The sequence below is a fragment of the Pollicipes pollicipes genome, unplaced genomic scaffold (genome assembly GCF_011947565.3).
Source record: "Pollicipes pollicipes isolate AB1234 unplaced genomic scaffold, Ppol_2.1 Scaffold_4002;HRSCAF=4701_pilon_pilon_pilon, whole genome shotgun sequence".
Classification (NCBI taxonomy): domain Eukaryota; kingdom Metazoa; phylum Arthropoda; class Thecostraca; order Pollicipedomorpha; family Pollicipedidae; genus Pollicipes; species Pollicipes pollicipes.
The window spans coordinates 27,260,591-27,278,009 of NW_023596420.1; the positions used below are offsets into that span (position 1 = coordinate 27,260,591).

The following is a 17,419-nucleotide window of genomic DNA, read 5'->3' on the forward strand; positions in this document are numbered from 1 at the left end:
TGCATTTTAGGGCCCGCCTTCAGGCTGTGATCCCCCCCCCCCCATACGACCTCTGGCCTACCCTTCGGACCCTTTAATCGGGCTCTTGATCGTCGGCCCCAAGGGGCCAAAAAAGGACCTTCGGAACCGATGGGTCCCTTGGAGCCTAAGGGGAAGGTGGGGGGAGTCGTGCTTAATTCGGTTCCCCGCGAAAATAAAGCTTTAGGGGCCATTTTAAGTGCCCTGGGAATGTTGCATCGCCTTGAAATGAATGTTTGGACCGATTGTGGTGTTCCAATTTAAGTTGGGAGCTCATAAAAATAAATGTCATGATGCCCTGCAATCCAGGTTCTCGCTGCCTTTTCACCGAAAGAGCCAAACCAGGATTTCAAAAGTGTGAGGCAGGGCAATTGTGGTGCCCCTGTATTTCGGTGCCCCTTGAAAGGGAAGTTTTGAACTACCTTCACTTGTTTTTTTTCAATCGCCCATTTGCATTTGGTGTCTCAAGGAAATAAATGCAGTGCTGGTCCGAAAGAAAGGTGCCGCTTGGCCGAATGGGCCGATGCAGGATTCCGTTAATGGAGAGGCACGGGCATTGTGATGACGCGTCGTAAAGCCGCGGTGACAACAGAGGCTGCTGGTGCCTGTTTCCCTGAACAGGGTGCCCCTTCCCTGAACGGTCCGATTCAGAATTTTTCCAAAGTGAAAGGCACACCGATTGCAACGCCGCTGAATTTTGGTGCCCTTTTAAATTATGGTTTTGGACTTTGTAAATGACCCGCTTTGACTTAGTACCCCTTGGCAATTAAAATGATGTCGCCCCGCAAGGACGGTTTTTGTCCCTCCTTGCCCATGGGTTCGATGCAGGATTTTATCAGGGCGAAAAGCTATGCCCCTGGAATTAATGACTCTTTCAGAATAAAGGGTTACGGCCCTTTCTGGTTTTCTCTGGAATTGGGTGCTTCTCGCAAATAAAGGTTATGTTGCCCCGAAATGAAGGATTTGGTGCTCCCTCATCGCGTGGGCCGACGCAGAGTTTCGTTGAGACCACGGCACGAACGTCGTGGTGCCCCTGCAATTTGGCGTCCCATAAAAATAGATGTTATGTGGTTCCGAAATGAAGGTATTGTTGCGTCTTTGCGACGAGATTTGGTGCCTCTTCAGGGCGTCCAAACCTCCTTGGGCCCAAGGGGGAGAGGAAGGACCCATGCCCCCCCCCCCCCTCTGGAACCTCCCCTGCTTTATGGTGCATCAGGAAGTTTGTCTCTCTGGAAAAAAGCCAAGATACCCGGTAATGACATTTTTTGGTGCTCTCTCGTAGAACAGGCAGATTGAGAATTTTGCAAGGGTGAAGGGCATAGATATTGATATGTCCAATGATTTTGAACGCTGTTTAAACCCAAAGCTTTGGTAAATTTGAATTGCCCATTTAGATAGATGACTCTTTAAAATGAAGGTTATGGTGCCGCGAAATGAAAGTTATGGTGCTACAAACTGACCATTTCGGTGTTCCTTAGCCCAAGGGGCCAATCCGGGATTTCGTCAGGGTAGGAGGCACAACATGCTGTATCCCTGAAATGTGTTGCCCTTAGAAAATGAAGGGTTTGGACCGGCTATGGTGTACCCGGATTTCAGTGCCTATCGAAAATAAATATTTGTGGTCATTTGTGATGCCCGTGAAATTTTGGGGCCTTTTAAAAATAAAGGTTATGTGGATACGAAATGAAGATTTTGCTGTCCCTTCACGATTATATTTTGTTGCCCCCCTACTCCAAGAAACAGGGGGCATAGCCCCATCCAACCCCCACCCCCTACCACTCTGGATCCGCCATTGGTCAAGGTCGGTTGACAAGACACACCTCATCGCCTCATTGCCTCAAAGCGTAGCCCGTTATTTCTTTCTAATTTGCCATTCGGCTCCTCGCGTAAGCCCCATTTATGTCACTTCGATGTGGATCTGAACATATACTGTGTTGTGTTTATGACTGCAAAACCCAGTTCTACGTTCCGAAAAGTGCTGTTTGTGCATGCTATGTAGCTGGCGCCTCCTTCGCACGAAGCATGTGTACGGGCCATGCTGTCTCTAAACTCTCCCCACGCAGGCTCTAAGGGCATGTTTCCTTCGAGTCAATAGGTACCCACCAGCGGTTCAGGTACGCATGCGAACAGGTACGCACGCAGTGTTGCTACATACGGCCCGATGCTAGACGCCTATTGCATACTGCATCGCTCATCCCATTTCAAGAGCGTTTGCAATAAGCACCGTTAAAAGTGCTCTCTGCTGCCCTTGCCCCGAGCACACGGTGTTCCTACCTCCATTACCAAGGACGTAGCAAAACAATGAAACAAACTGCATATTAAAAACTTTAGTTATCACATTCATAATATATATATATATATATATATATATATATATATATATATATATATATATGTATACCTGCATCGTGGTTGTATTTCCCTTGGCCTTATGCGAAGTCTGGTTCACTGACTTCTGACTTACGTGGTTATGGCCATCGGTTGCCTTGGCCGGTCAGCTGATCGTTCGCGCTATTTTCATTTGCGCCAGCCTGTCTGTTGTCAAGCGCGTGAAGTTCGGCGCATGGATGAAAATGTTTTCATGACATTCATAATTGGTCGGACAGGGACGTTTCCCTCTTTGAGTTTCTCAAGCGACGTAGTCGTCAAGCACCGGACCCCAGACAGATCGCGACTTGTCGCGTGGGAGTTAGTTTTCGGAGGCGGGCTTAGTGTGAGATGAAACAAGGAGCAAGTAAATATGGAAGTAATCAAAGATCCTTGCCTCACATGGTTGCAACCGTCGACAAAATAATAATAATCTTTTCACGGAACATCATTGCTGATATCCAATGCAGCAATAAGATAATGTGTAAGACAGCGCGAGTAGGTACTTACACACGCGTACGACATAGCACATGCGGAAGGGATATCACCACCAACCACATATTTCTAAGCATCACGTGCTATGAATTCACGCATTTGCACTCTAATTCTGGTGACACATATCTCCCGTTATATAACTCCGTTCACAACTAGGCATGGTCTTACTGAGGCCAGAAAAAACGTGAGAAGAAACATCGATGCACGGTATGCTGTCATCTTAACCGAGACATGCATCAAAGAAAACCTGCCTCCGCCTGAAATGGCGGAAAGATCAAATTAAATGGCAGAACCTGCCGCCACCCTACTGCCTGCCGGCCACGAATCCGCTATATACCGACAATAACATGATGTTCTGACATTTGTCTCGGTGTTCCTTTATGCGATCGGCTGTTTGTCGCCTAACGCTTACACTTTTGCATCTCCCGTTTCAAGAGCATTTGTAGCATGCCCCACACACTGGGCTTGCCGTAAACGCACTGTGTGCTCCTACATCCATTATCAAAGACTTAGCGAAACGATGAAAGGAGCTGAACATGTTGAAAGCTATTATGATCATCTTCGAATGGCATACCCGTAACTTTGTCATATTTCCTCCGGTCTGATGCATTGCACGACGCACTGCATGCACGAACTTCACTGCAGTTCGTCTTACGCGATAACAGCGATCGGTTGCCTTGGTCAGTCATCTTATCGTTCGCGCCATTCATTCGCGCCAACCTGCCTGTCGCAAAGCGCGTGCGAACAGTCTCGCGCGTCAATGAGATGTTCTCGTTGTTCGGACGGAGGAAGTTTCGCGTGCATCGGAACGGTTCGGCGCCAGCCCACGGACAGAGCACAACTTGTTCCGAGAGACCTGGTCTTGTGGGACGGGGTCAGCCTGAGGTCAAGTTAGGAGCAAGCAATTATGGAAGGAAGTAAGCATTGTTTTTTTTTCTTGTTTTGCCCGCTATGGCTTCAGTTATCAGCAAAATGAGGAATATCGTTTCACGAAAAATCGTTGCCGATACCCAACGCAGCAACAACATGACGTTTAACCCTTGCACATGATAGGCGGTGATTATGGCACGTGTTTTGATACCAAAACGTGTTCCTAGATTTTCTTATTTCGGAGCAGCGGCAGTTTGTGATGAGCACTCGACGGCGATCTATGGCTGGCTCAGGCGGCGGGCGGCAGGAGAATTGCACTACAGAATGTACTCAGAATTGAACAAGACACACGCCAATTTAAGGTTCGTGTCACTGCAAGGCTTGTTCTCGTCAACATAACATAAAGATACAAAGTGCGGTTTTATGGACAATTCGACCTTTGACCTGTCAACGACATAAAAACTAGTGGCAATCGTGATATTGTGTTCAGAACAATATACTGCTGTTCTCGGCAACCTCAATCTTTACAATCTTGGAAACGCCGGGGGAGGGTCGCATCAACCCCCTCTCCCCCTATCAATCCGAGTTATGCAAAACGGCGAATCAGGTCGATGGCTAAGATATACAGCGAGCATAGGTACTTAAGCATACGTACAACGCACATGCAGAAGGGATATTACTATCAGTCACATATTTCCTGAGCGTGACATTACATAAATCCACACTTTTGCACTCCGATCTGTGGGTGCCAAAGCTCTCCCGTTATGTTACTCTGGTCATAATTTGGTCAGATATTCTGGAGGCTAGACAATCTTCACAAGAAACAGGAAATTGCACGATATGCAGTCATTTCCACCGAAAAAGTCATCTAAATAACTTGTCACCGTCGATCACGAAAACATACATGACGCATGTGAGCATCTGGCGTGGCAGCGTTTTTGAGATATAAGTTTTTTTGAAGGTGTATTTACATTGCCCTGACATGAGACTGTCGTTGCTGAACAGGGACACTGAAGCTAATTTTCGATAACAAATCCGATCAACTTAACCTACAGTGACCCTTTGTCTTGGCGGATGCTGGACCACTACCTGGCGCGAAATCCGATGCGTGACTTAACCGTTTGTCCCGACTGAGCGGCCAGATGGGGTCCACGAGTTTACCAGAGAGAGCTTCCTGGACTGCTAGACGCTGCTACGGTATTGTCAGAATTTTTATTTGGCAATATTTTTGCTCTTCTCATTCAGTATGGTCATGTTTTGGACTTCACAGCTCCGAAAACAGCCCCTCCCAAGGGGTTTTTGGACCCCTCGACCTTCTCCCACCGCCCCCCCCCCCCTTCAACATCCAGGTCCCAATAGAGTTTTCAACCAAGACTTGAGATCCCATGCATTTCTCGATTGGGGCTGAGGGACCTTTCCGTCCCCTTTCAGATTACCAATCGGTTACTATTACTACACGTTATACATTGGTCCCCTCTCACACGCCGAAGGCCCTCTGACCGGGATGGTTCACCCTGGGTCAACGCGGGGCCACTCACCGTTTCAAAAAGGTCCCAAGAGTAACGGGTCTAATGAATAGCACAGGAATCCCAGTTCGACGCACTTTGGCCTTAGAGAAAACGGGCAGAGGGACCCTGTCCGGTGCTGGTTCCTGACTGACATGAGGCTCTTCCATTACGGCACCCGTCAAGGAGGAGGAAGAGGGGGGGGGGGGGGCTCCGGTCCAGCACGGGCGAGATCCCAAGGTGTTCCACAAGTCCGGCTGTCCGGTCCGCCGGGATGTGTACCGCGACGAACCGAGTGAAACTGAGTCAGGGGCCTCGGGCTCTGGCGCGAAGGTGGCGGCGTGCCCGACTGAGCTGGCAGCGTTTCGACCGCGGGCGGGCTGCTCCACGAACAGGCCTCGGGCGCGTGTGGCAGGGTTCGGTTTTTGGGCGAGGAACGGCGGGCGTGAATACGCTCTTTTTTTGGCGGCCGGGCTGCCTCGTCCGCCGGCCCGCCGCGGGCGTGGCTGCCGGCCGGACCGTCGAGCTGGGCAGCCTCTGGGCTGGCCTGTGTGTCTGAGCTCCGCGTCCAACCGATTGCACATTATTATTCCCACATATAGACAGTGATTGAGCGGAAGCATTGTCTGCAAATTTGGCGGGTGGCGGTTTGTTTGTCGGGACGGGCTGTGATACCAAGTGGGGCTTTACGTCTCGCCGGCTGCTATGGCTATTTCGAGGCGGAACGCCTCTATTACGCATTTATCAGGCATTAGGTACGTGTGGTGCGGTAGTGGTGTGGCCAGGACTCTATCCCATGATAGAAAAGTCCAGAGATGAGCACCCTAACCACTAACCACCATGCCACTACCGCCCCTCTGCGGCGTGAACTGCACTCGTCTTGATGAACTCCAGGCTGGTGTTGCTGGACCCCAAATTCTATACTTAAGAGGTTCTGAAACGTAAAAGGAAGAAAGCGTGTCAAGACTGATGAAGTGGGTGGCGAATACAAGTTCACGATTCTGCCAATTCATTCAGCTTATCTATCGCAAACTCAGTGACGTACACTCGGCTCCGCTGTTCAGATAGTGAATCAGCAGCGCCTAGAAGCGCGGCACGCACGTAGTGTCTTGCGTAACATTTGGCAGGCAGGTGAATACATTCACAGTCAACGTTTGCTTTTTTACTTCCTATTTATTTGCAACCAGGAGTGTGGTTCCCTATTCAGTTGCAGGGGTTTCCCCCCCCCCGCCGTTATTTGGGTTGTAGCCTGCAGATTTATCAGAAAGTGAGCCAAATTCAGAAAGAAATAAATTCGTTGGCATATTATCATGGTACTCTTCGTTGTATTCTCATCGCTGAGCCAGCCAAGTTATTTTGGTAAACCACGCCCGTTTAAAACGTACTTAATCGAAGAGACGAGTAGGCTGGGCCATTGAACGTGTCTCACCAGGGAGTAGTAGGGGAAAACGGGGTAAAATGAGGCACCCTGGTAAAACGGGCACCCCGCGATTTCGGCTGCTAGAGGTGGCGCCATCGGAAATCAATGGTTTAAACTAAAGCTTCTCTGACAGGGGACGGAAATGACGTGCACCAGGCATTCCTGTCGGCGGCCGTCCTTGGAGGAGGACGTGAGTTTTCGCTTTCCATTTTTTTTTGTTATTATTTTTATGGTGATTTGAGCGTTGTTTATCCTACGAGTATAATGAATCGTGACTTCAAAGTTACTGCGCTTTGATGGTGTATGCATGCAGATTCCTTGTGAGCAATTGTGAATATTTCGGGCCAGTTTTCATTGCGCGTTGAAGCATGTTGTGTTGTTGACGTCCATGGGGCAGAATGGTTGGGGCAAAATGGGCGCTCGGGTAAGAATAGGACACAAAAGGTCCCGTTTTGCCCCACCTGAAATATGACTATCGCAAGGAAAGTTTGGCTTAAATAGTCCAAGAACACAATGTTGCAATGGTAGCAGCAGGCACATGAGTAGAGCCTAAAACAAGTGAATCGATCCTATTTCAGATCTATGGTTAAATAGTGGTCGAACTACTGCGTCAAACTGGGAATGTGCGGCCTTTCGATTTGCCGTTTATAATTTATTGAAGTTGCGCATGTAATAGCTCTATATTTATCGTTCCTTTTAGGCCTAATTTATCGTAATTATGTTGTTTGACAAGGCTTATTTGTGAACATAAGAATTGTAAGTACCTATCTGTGATGACTTCATTCTGTATCACGCATTTGCCCATCTCTTTGATAGCCTCTATAACTTACTTGTTAGTCAGCAAACAAGCAACGACTTCCGACCGACCCGCTATGAAAAAAGTATCTTAAAAAGTAACTTAGGCTACGAAAAGGTGGAAATTAATATATTTCTGGCCATTATCGCGTAAAACTCACAGTGCATTTCGTACTTTTCCGTACATTTCAAGGGTGTATTTCTTTGCATGCACAGACACTGGCGTAAGTACTAACGCATAGGTATTCTATCTGACAGAAGTGGCGAAAGAAATAAATTTAAGTTTTCTTTTCTCTGCTTATGGGCAAGACCCAGCAAATTGTAATGAGTTTTGATATTTATCTATCATGTTGTGCCCAGAAACGCTGCTAACTCCAATAAAGTGGGAAAAGGCCTTACATTCCCTTTAAACATATACGATTCAATGTTTTGTTTTTGAATTATTAAATAGTTTAGCGGTTTTTTGTTCCTTAGACACTAGGACTGACTTATCATATAGTATTGCGTAGAAGGTGTGTTATCATATCGCCCTTAATATTAAACGTAACTGATTTAACACAGGAAATGAAATGCGCTATAACCAACTAGTTATAGGCAAGCATTTAGATATTTCGCTCCGATAATTGCATTTAATTTTTCATAGCAGGTAAACGTTTTCCTAGTTTATAAAAGGAATATAGGTGCTGACGGGTCCAGGAAGGGGTGGGAAGGGGGGAGGGATTAAGGGAAATGACCCACCCAAATCCGTTCAACGTTCACGCTGACATTCTTTTTTACGGAGGAACTTCTTCGCCAGACGGAGAATGGTTCGAAATTACAAGAGAAAAGCAGATCGGCAATCCTGGAAGCAGGACGCGATGGCAAAGGCCATCAAAGCAGTCAAGGTGGGAGAAATGTCCACCAAAGAAGCGGCACGCCGCTTTCTGGTCCCGAAGTCGACTCTCGACAGACGGCTGAAAAAGGCACGGGCAATGTCAATAACAGAGGCCACAGAGAAGGTCCTGGATCGACACAAACCTGTTTTCATGGAAGCTCAGGAGTGAGATTTGGTACAGCACATAATAGAACTCCAAAACCGGATGTTCGGAATAACGTTGACTGACCTCAAGAAACTCGCATATGAGTTCGCAGACAGAAACAAAATCACTCACCCATTCAACACGGTGACGAAGATGGCAGGGGAGGCGTGGATACGGTGCTTTCGCAAGAGGAACCCCACGGTCTCACTTAGGACACCAGAGGCCACAAGCGTTGCTCGCGCCGCGACGTTCAACTAATTCAATGTCAACGCGTTCTTCGACAACCTTGAGTCGCAGATAGATTCTGCCCAGTTCGTTCCCACACGCATCTACAACATGGATGAAACGGGATTCAACGCGGTGCAACAAAACAGGAGAAGGTGCTGGCCAGGAAAGGGTGCAATCAGGTCGGCCAACTGACATCTGCGGAACGAGGCATGCTGGTTACCGGAGTGATGTGTATCAACGCTGCGGGGAGCTACATACCTCCAGGTGTGATATTCCCAAGAAAGAGGGCCAACCAGCAGTTGGAGAAGGGTCTTCCCGCAGGTAGCCTGGTGCTGTACCATGAGTCTGGTCGGATGCAGAAGGAGCTGTTCGTGAAATGGCTTGACCATTTCATACAGCACGCGAGGCCCTCGAAAGAGGATCCGGTCCTTCTCATACTGGATGGACATGCCAGCCACACCAAGAGCCTCGCAGCCATCCTGCTGTGCAGGGAAGCAGGTATGGTGATGCTCATCATTCCTCTGCAACCTCACACCGCCTTCAACCGCTGGACTGGACGTTCATGCTTCCCGTCAGCACCTTCTTCTCCCAAGGTCAGAGAACGTGGCTCCGAAACAACCCTGGTAACGTCATCACACTGTATGAGATGGGGGAGCCGATCGGGTCAGCCTACGTGCAGGCGGCAACAGTGAAGACGGCGTTGAAGGGCTACGAAGTCACGGGGATCTTTCCCACAAACCGCCATGTGTTTGGCGAAGAAGACTTCGCAGCGGCAGAAACAACGAACATTCCGCTGACCGGCACCGCAGACGCACCAGTAGGTTTCAACTCAGCAGCAGCTCCTCTGCCCATGCCTGGGCCCTCTGACGTTGATGTCTCGGTGAGCACGAACGTTCGGGAGTCCTCGGAAACTGTCGCGGGAGACGCAACGCAGGCTGGAATATCGGGACAGGGAAGCTCGACTAATATCCGAGCCACGCTTCCTAAGGTCAAAATGACACATCCGTAAGCTCCTATGTGTCTCCCCGCGAAATCCTCCCTGCGCCAAAAGCGCACTCAAAGGAGGAGACAGGTAAAGGACGAAAGAAAGATAAAACATGTGTCTTGACTGGCACACCATACAAGAAGGAACTCAAGAAGAGACTCGAAGGAAAAGAAAGTAGACAGGAAAGAAAAATGACGGCAGAAGTCGGTCTAAAGGAAGAAAAAAGAAGAGTGTAGGAACTCAGAAACCGCAGCACAAACAAAACAAGCGTACGCCGCGAAAGCCTACCTTTGAGGAGTCCTCGGACGAAGAAGGTGTAGCTTTTTCGTACTGCGGGTCCTTCTTCTCCATGTCCAAATCGAGCGAGTCTTGGTCGCGATGTGTTCTCGCGATAAATGGGCGCACGATGCCTGTGCAGGGATTGATGAAGAGGACGAGTGGGTGTTCGTGTGCGAACTGTGCCGGGATGACTAGGCAGGTCCCCATCTTGTCTAGTTTCGCCATTGATCGTACCTGCTGACGGGTCCGCTGGGCTGTGCTCTTTTCGTGTTTTGCGTTCACAGTGACTAAGAAGTGGATTGATGAGAAGAACGAGTGAGTGTTCCTGAGCGAACTTTGCTCGATGACTTGTGTGTCTGAGACTCGATCGTTGTCGTCTCATTGTGTAACCACCAGCCTGTGTTCCTCTAGTTCTGTGTCTAAGCCTATACTGCTTCGTTTTGCCCCAAGCCAGGGGCAAAATGAGGAAAAACATTGCCTGATCTTTAGGAGGATCACACTTTAACATGAATGGATATCAAACCAGCGCTTTTATAAGAGATAGACAATTGATCAGCCTTCAATATCCATCTGCTAAAGACTTTCTGGGCAGACTAATGAACTTCCCATATTAAACAAAACCGTTAAGGTGTCCGTCTTGCCCCGCTTTCCCCTATCCGGATTCATCTGATGAGACAGACCCCACCCCCTCTCTTTGAGAGTAAAGGCATGTAGAATTCAGAGCAAGTCCCGTTTGCAGGAGCGTGTGAAAGAATTTGTAATTGGAGGAGGAAGAGGAATCAGCCAAATAAAATCGCTAACAATATAGGTTAGCGGGCCGGGAGCTGGAGATCTATATGCGCGCCTACCTGGAGCAGACATCACATCAGTCAGCCTTACGCATCAGTCTTCAATTCCTTCAAAAAATGAGAAACATCACCAACACATACCGTAAATAACGAAACCAAATACCGCGGAGAGTCTTATTCATAACCCACAATACCAAACAGCCGGCAACCCGACAAGTGCTTTCGACGATTACCGTGCAGCTGCTGCCGAATAACTAGCTTTTTCCGATGCCACGAGCCAGGGATCAAAGTTTTGAATTCTTTAATGCGCCTGCTGCCAAGGGGTGCTGGCGCGGCAAAGTTTGTGTGCTCAAACAAAACACTGCTCATATCCGTGCGCAGTGGTTTAACTGGGCAGCACTGTACCGCATGACGTCACTCATCGGCTGAGGCGGGCGAAATCGGCTCCGGTAGCCCTCTATCGGGCAATATCCGAAGCATTAGGTGAAGGGCTGCGAGGAAGTGGGCAGCATCCGAAAACGTGGATCTCACGCACACTGGACTTTATGAACGCTGGACTTCATGAACACTGGACTTTATGAACACTGGACTTATGATTCTCCTCTGCCCAGGGGTTTTGGACGTTTTCTGGACGTTATGAACGCTGGATGCTGCGATTCTGGACTTTTCACCACCGGACTTTATGAACTTTGAACGTTTCAGTACGCATCCATTTGCAAGCTAAAGATCGGGCAATTTTTAGGTGATATTGATTGCTCTGTCGTTTCAGCCTGCATTTGACCTTGAAGGATGAACCTGAGAGATGGGTACGTTTTGACGGATGCTGTTTCTTGAACATGTGAATATTTTTTAGCTTTCAAGTTTAAAATCGACCAGTAATTTTCTGGTGACATTGAGTTCCCGATCCTTTGAGCCCGCGTTTTACCTTGAAGGATGATCTGAGAAGTCAGGACGTTTTGCTTAGCGCTATCTCTTGAACTTATACATATTTTGAAGTTTTTAAGTTTAAGATCGGCCAGTAACTTTTGGTTGATGCTGCGTTTCCCGTTCTTTGAGCCCGCGTTTGATCTTGATGGATGACCATGAGCGATCAGAACTTTTTGACGGACGCTAGAATTTTTTCTGTGGTGAATAGTTTGATGTTCACAAGTTAAAAATCGACCAGTAATTTTTGGGTGATACTGAGTTCCCGTCCTTGGAGCCCCTTTTGACCTTAAATGATAACCATGAGAGGTCATGACTTATTGACGGACGCTAGGTCTTTCTGTGGTGAGCGTTCTGATGTTTGCTATTTTAAAATCGGCCAGTAATTTTTGGTTGATGTGGAGTTCCCCGTCAATTGAGCTCATCAGGCGCATTTGACCTTGAAGGATGACGTTGAGAGATCAGGTTTTTTGACGGACGCTAGTTCTTTCTGTGGTGAATGTTCTGATGTTTGTAAGTTTGAAATCGACCAGCAATTTTTGGGTGGTATTGAGTTCACCATACTTTAATACCGCGTTTGACCTTAAAGGGTGACCTTGAGAGGTCAGGACTTTTTGACGGACGCTAGCTCTTGCGCTTGTGAATATTTCGATGCTTGCAGTTTTCAAATCGGCCGATAATTTTTGGGTGATATCGAGTTCTCCGTCCTTTGACCCAGCTTTTGACCTCGAAGGCCACGTGATATTGCAAAATGGAGGTCATTTTCAATGTTCTCGTGCCATAACTGACCTTGTCACCGTTTTGCAGAAGAAATCGGAACTCGACGCTGAATAAATCGCTGAATAAATTGCTAACTTCACGGACATCGCAGCCGCCCGGAGCGGCGCTGCCTTAACGGCACGGCGGGCGGAACCATCACCGGCGCTGCCTTGACGGCACCCCCTACGGGCGGGGGGATGCCATCACGAGCGGCGCTGTCTTAACGGCGCCCCCACAGGCGGGCGGAGCCGTCAGGAACGGCGCTACTTTGAAAGGGCAACAAAAAGGACAAACGAAAGGCGCTACCACGAGCGACCAGCGCCGTTCCAAACGCCGCTACCTTGAAGGAGCAGCTCGTCCAAGGGAGCAGATCTTTCGGCGACGCCCGGCGACATGACGGGCGGCCGGTCGGGGCGGTACTGTGATGGATGTAGATGTTGAGGCTCTGCCGGGCCGATCCTCAGCGGCTGGCGGATTTAAGTATGCTGTTCCGAAGCCTCGGCCCGGCTACAGGTGAGTCGCTGGTATGTGATCTGTGCGGCTGCGTCGGCTGGGCAGCCCATGAGCCTCTATATTTCCCACACTATGCGGGCAGTGGTCCATATGTGTACTCGTCCTTCTAACATGGTGCGTGCGCTGTGCATGACGATGAAGAATAACAAGTCGCACATACAAAACGGCGCGCATAGCATTTACCAGCAACAAAGCCTGTCATATTGACGAGGACCCGCAATGAACTCAGGTTTTATCATACCGAAATTTTGTTTCCATCTGACCCGAAAAAGCAAAACAAAAGTTAATGGGAAAAGTGAAGTAAAATAAAAACGTCGGGACGTTGTTCTGAATTCCAGGAGGAACAAAACTTAATCGACTTCAGTTTTCCTTGTACATCGTGAACGAGCCAGTTCACTTTTATGTATGCGAACTTGAAGGTTAGCCCAACTTAAGTTGGGGACGCCCCCTTCCCCACCAGGTCTATAAGTGGTGGGGGGATGGGAAACACCCCTCCACCGTTACACCCCTGTGCGCCGATTGGCCATGACGTGTGCACCGAACGACCCTGACGTGTGTGCCGACTGACCGACCCTGACCTGTGTGCCGACTGGCCCTGACGTGTGTGCCGACTGGACCCTGACCTTGGTGCGCTGGCCGTGACGTGTGTGACCGACTGGCCCTGACGTGTGTGACGACTGACCCTGACCGTGTGTGACGACTGACCCTGACGTGTGCGCCGACTGACCCTGACGTGTGTGCCGACTGGCCCTGACGTGTGTGCCGACCGACCCTGACGTGTGTGCCGACTGGCCATGACGTGTTGCAACGACTGGCCTTGACGTGTGTGCCGACTGGACCCTGACGTGTGTGCCGACCGACCTGACTGTGTGCCGACTGGCCCTGACGTGTGTGCCGACTGGCCATGACGTGTGCACCGACTGGACCCTGACGTGTGTGCCGACTGGCCCTGACGTGTGTGCCGACTGGCCCTGACGTGTGTGCCGACTGGCCCTGACGTGTGTGCCGACTGACCCTGACGTGTGTGCCGACTGACCCTGACGTGTGCCGACTGGCCCTGACGTGTGCACCGACTGACCCTGACGTGTGTGCCGACTGGCCCTGACGTGTGTGCCGACTGGCCCTGACGTGTGCACCGACGACCCTGACGTGTGCACCGACTGACCCTGACGTGTGTGCCGACTGACCCTGACGTGTGTGCCGACTGGCCATGACGTGTGTGCCGACTGGCCCTGACGTGTGTGCCGACTGGCCCTGATGTGTGCGCCGACCGTTGCCGCCCGCCAGCAACGCCGGCGGCCTAACGGGTGGATGCTGCCTGCCACCACAGACAACCGATCATAGGGGCCAGTAATCGGGGCGAGACGACTCGCCTGGAGACAATTGTCCTACCCTTTCCTATTGCGACTAGAGATCGCATGGCCGCGCGGTCGATTTTAGGCACACGCTGCCAGCGGCTGTTCACCACGCTCTTCTTTCAGCGTCCGTACCCCGGCCAACACACATACACACGGCTACCGAAAGATGTGTATTTCCGCGGATTGCTCTAGGCATACATGCAGCGCAGTCGGAGCCGGCTGGCGGCGCGCTGGACCGGCGTCACCTCGGGGGGCCCGTCTGACTAGCGGCCGGGTGGCGGGAGGCGGGCACGCCGCGGCTCGGTCGCTCGCCCTAGCCACCTCAACAGTTCCGTGGCGGAACCGGGCGCAGGACCGGGCCGGCACACAAGCTAACCAGCCAACCACTACTTATAATATTGCATGCCTTACACCTCGAATACGCAGAACCAAACACTTAAAGACGATATAATTTCCCATGTAAAATACTAGATTCTGTATTTCACGCCTGAATGCCGTAGATGCACAAGCAGCTGCCGCCGAATGCACATTAGCCAAGCCCTTCTGCCGCTGCCGCTCGCCAGGCGTGTTGCTCGCAGGTATATATAATGTAAAACGTGTGCATACCCTCTGGCCATCCACTCGCCCAGAACTCTACGTCATGTGCCGGATAGTTAGATACAAAGCGACTCTGTAGGTATATCTTTACATGGCTTAGCTCTTTGGGCGTGACTAAAAGTATTAGATGCCTAGGAATCAAACAGCACAGGCGGTCACCCTCCAAACATAAAGACCGTTCCCGACGGGAGTCGCGGGCACGGAGGAAACAGAGCCAGCCGTCGCAGGCGGGCGCCGTGGTGGCAGTGCTCGCTCGCGAACATAGAGGACACAGACCCGGCCGTCGCAGGCGGGCGCGGTGGTGGCAGTGCTCGCTCGCCCGCACGGAAATGGCCCAGGGGCGCGCGACGCGCTTTTCACACACACACAGACGCGGCCGGACCGAGCACGCACACAGAAGCAAGGGGGCACCGACGACAGCCAGTCCCGAACACGGCCGCGTTTCAGCGCCAGACCGCGCGCGCAGCCGCTACTTCTTCTTCAGGGTGAAGAAGGAGCGTTTCTTCGGCTCTTGCTCCTGCGACGCTGCCGGCAGCGTTTTCGACTTGGAGGGCTCCCCAGTGCCGAGGGTCGCGAACACCTCCTCCACGGCGGACACCCATTGGTGCATCTCGGCGTCGTCGCGCGCCTGGTACAGGTACTCGCCACCGGTCGGCAGCCTGGGGGGGGGGGGGGGGGGGGGGGAGGTCAAAGCGCGTCAGCCCAGCGGACCGCCCGACGGCCGGCCGACCACCTCAGGCAGCCACCACATGCTCACCTCCACGATACTTTCAAGTCAAACGCGGCGCATCACCTGTGATAACAGCCTGGACCACCTGCAATAACGTAGTGTCAAGCATTCAGACACGCTGCTCTGACGTAAGCCACCTGCGGTCCGGATCCGCCCGTCAGCCGCCACCTACTTGAGCCTGAAGACGTGTTTCTTTTTGCTGTAGTCGGCGGCCACCTGGACAGCGGCGTCACGCAGCTCGAGCGGCGCCTCGCCGTGGTGGTACGAGCCCGGCGACGCCTTGGCGGCGCGCGCGTCCTTGTAGGCCAGCAGCTGACCCTCCTTCAGCACCATGAAAAGCTTCTCCCACGACCTGCAACAGAGCATGTGTCACCGGGCGGAACGGAGCGCCGCGCCGTCCCACCGCGCACGTCGACTGGAGACACGCTGTGCGAGATTGCGTGACACACGAACCCTCACGAGCGTCCTCGACTCGACCAAAACAAACAGCGAGTCAAGTGACTTCGTGACGACAGTTTGTCACAACTGGACGCTTCATACAGAAATGGGCCATTTCATCTCGAAGTATCCAACGCACTATGGCGAAGCGGCTGCGTCCGACGGTGTCGCACGACACGGACCGCTCAGAAACGGTCCACCTGGCCGGCACCGGCCCGGCCCCCACTCCCACCTGTTGGACGCCTTCTTGACGGTCGACTCCCACTCGTGCTTCCTGTGCAGGAATCCCTCCAGCAGGGCGCCGTCGCCACCGGGGCTCGGGCGTTCTGTAGGCAGTACCGACCCCGTCAGAGGCGGCCAGCACTCCCAAAGACACACCAGTCACCACGCCGCGCACACCCACACCCACACAGACACGCACCACACAGCTCATAGCCAGACACACCGCTGGGCTGCAGAACCCGCAGAATCCCTTCAGTGCTCATAGATGAATATATGTATGGATAAATATATATATTTATCAGGTATGTTGCTGTCAAAACAGTCCACCGGCAAGACGCCCGACGCATTTTCGCTGCAAACTGATCGCTATTATGCTAAAAAGAGATGACCATATCTGATCTACCATGGCTCCCAAAAACGCTTTATTCAGTGTGAACAACAGCGACACCGACACGGACAAGCCTGCTATTAGCACACAACCGTGCGGACAGGCAAGACGACACAGTAGGAAGGGCAACGTCAGCCCTGCCTTCTAGCGCCCCCACGTGCCACGTGCTGAGGAGCGGGCGGGTGGAAAGGCAGGTGAAACCGGGCTTACCTGCCGCCGCCGCAATGTTACCCTCGTCGTCGCTCACACTGCCCACGGTCTCCGGTGGCGGCTTCGACTTCTTGAAACGGAAACTACGGAACGGCGACTTGGAGCGAGACCTGGACTTCTTCTTCTCCGACGAGGAGCCAGCTGCGGAAAGCAACACTGAAAGCTGAGCACGGAACGCCTCCTGGACGGACAGGCCACGCCCCTCTGCCCCGGCACGGGCCGACAACCCGCCATCGGTGCGGAAACAGACCACGCCTGCTCTGTCCGGAGCGACAGTCGGCGCCAGGACTAGCCACAGCGCCGGCAACACGTCTAGGGCCAACAGGCACGACGCGTCTGGACTTGGCGGAACGGACCACACCCGCTGCGGCCGGCGCCCCACTCGGGGCGCGCCCTGCCCGCTGCGGCAGGCCACCCTCGACGTAGCCCGCGGCGGACGGGACAGACGGCTGGCCGGCCGCCGTGCCAAGCCTGTAGCCCCCTCAAACTGCACGCCGGCCCGACAGCGGCC

At 51.8% G+C, this 17,419-nt stretch overlaps 1 protein-coding gene across 1 annotated transcript in view; it reads right to left on the reverse strand.

Moving 5' to 3' along the window:
- Positions 1-14,474: 14,474 nt before the first annotated feature.
- LOC119094309 (spectrin beta chain-like) overlaps positions 14,475-17,419 on the reverse strand; it is a 40,755-nt gene continuing 37,810 nt past the window's right edge. Inside the window, 4 exon segments of the mRNA XM_037217381.1 lie at positions 14,475-15,579; positions 15,823-16,002; positions 16,321-16,414; positions 16,909-17,272. Of these exon segments, the coding sequence (XP_037073276.1) occupies positions 15,390-15,579; positions 15,823-16,002; positions 16,321-16,414; positions 16,909-17,272 (828 nt within the window). The 3' untranslated portion in view covers positions 14,475-15,389.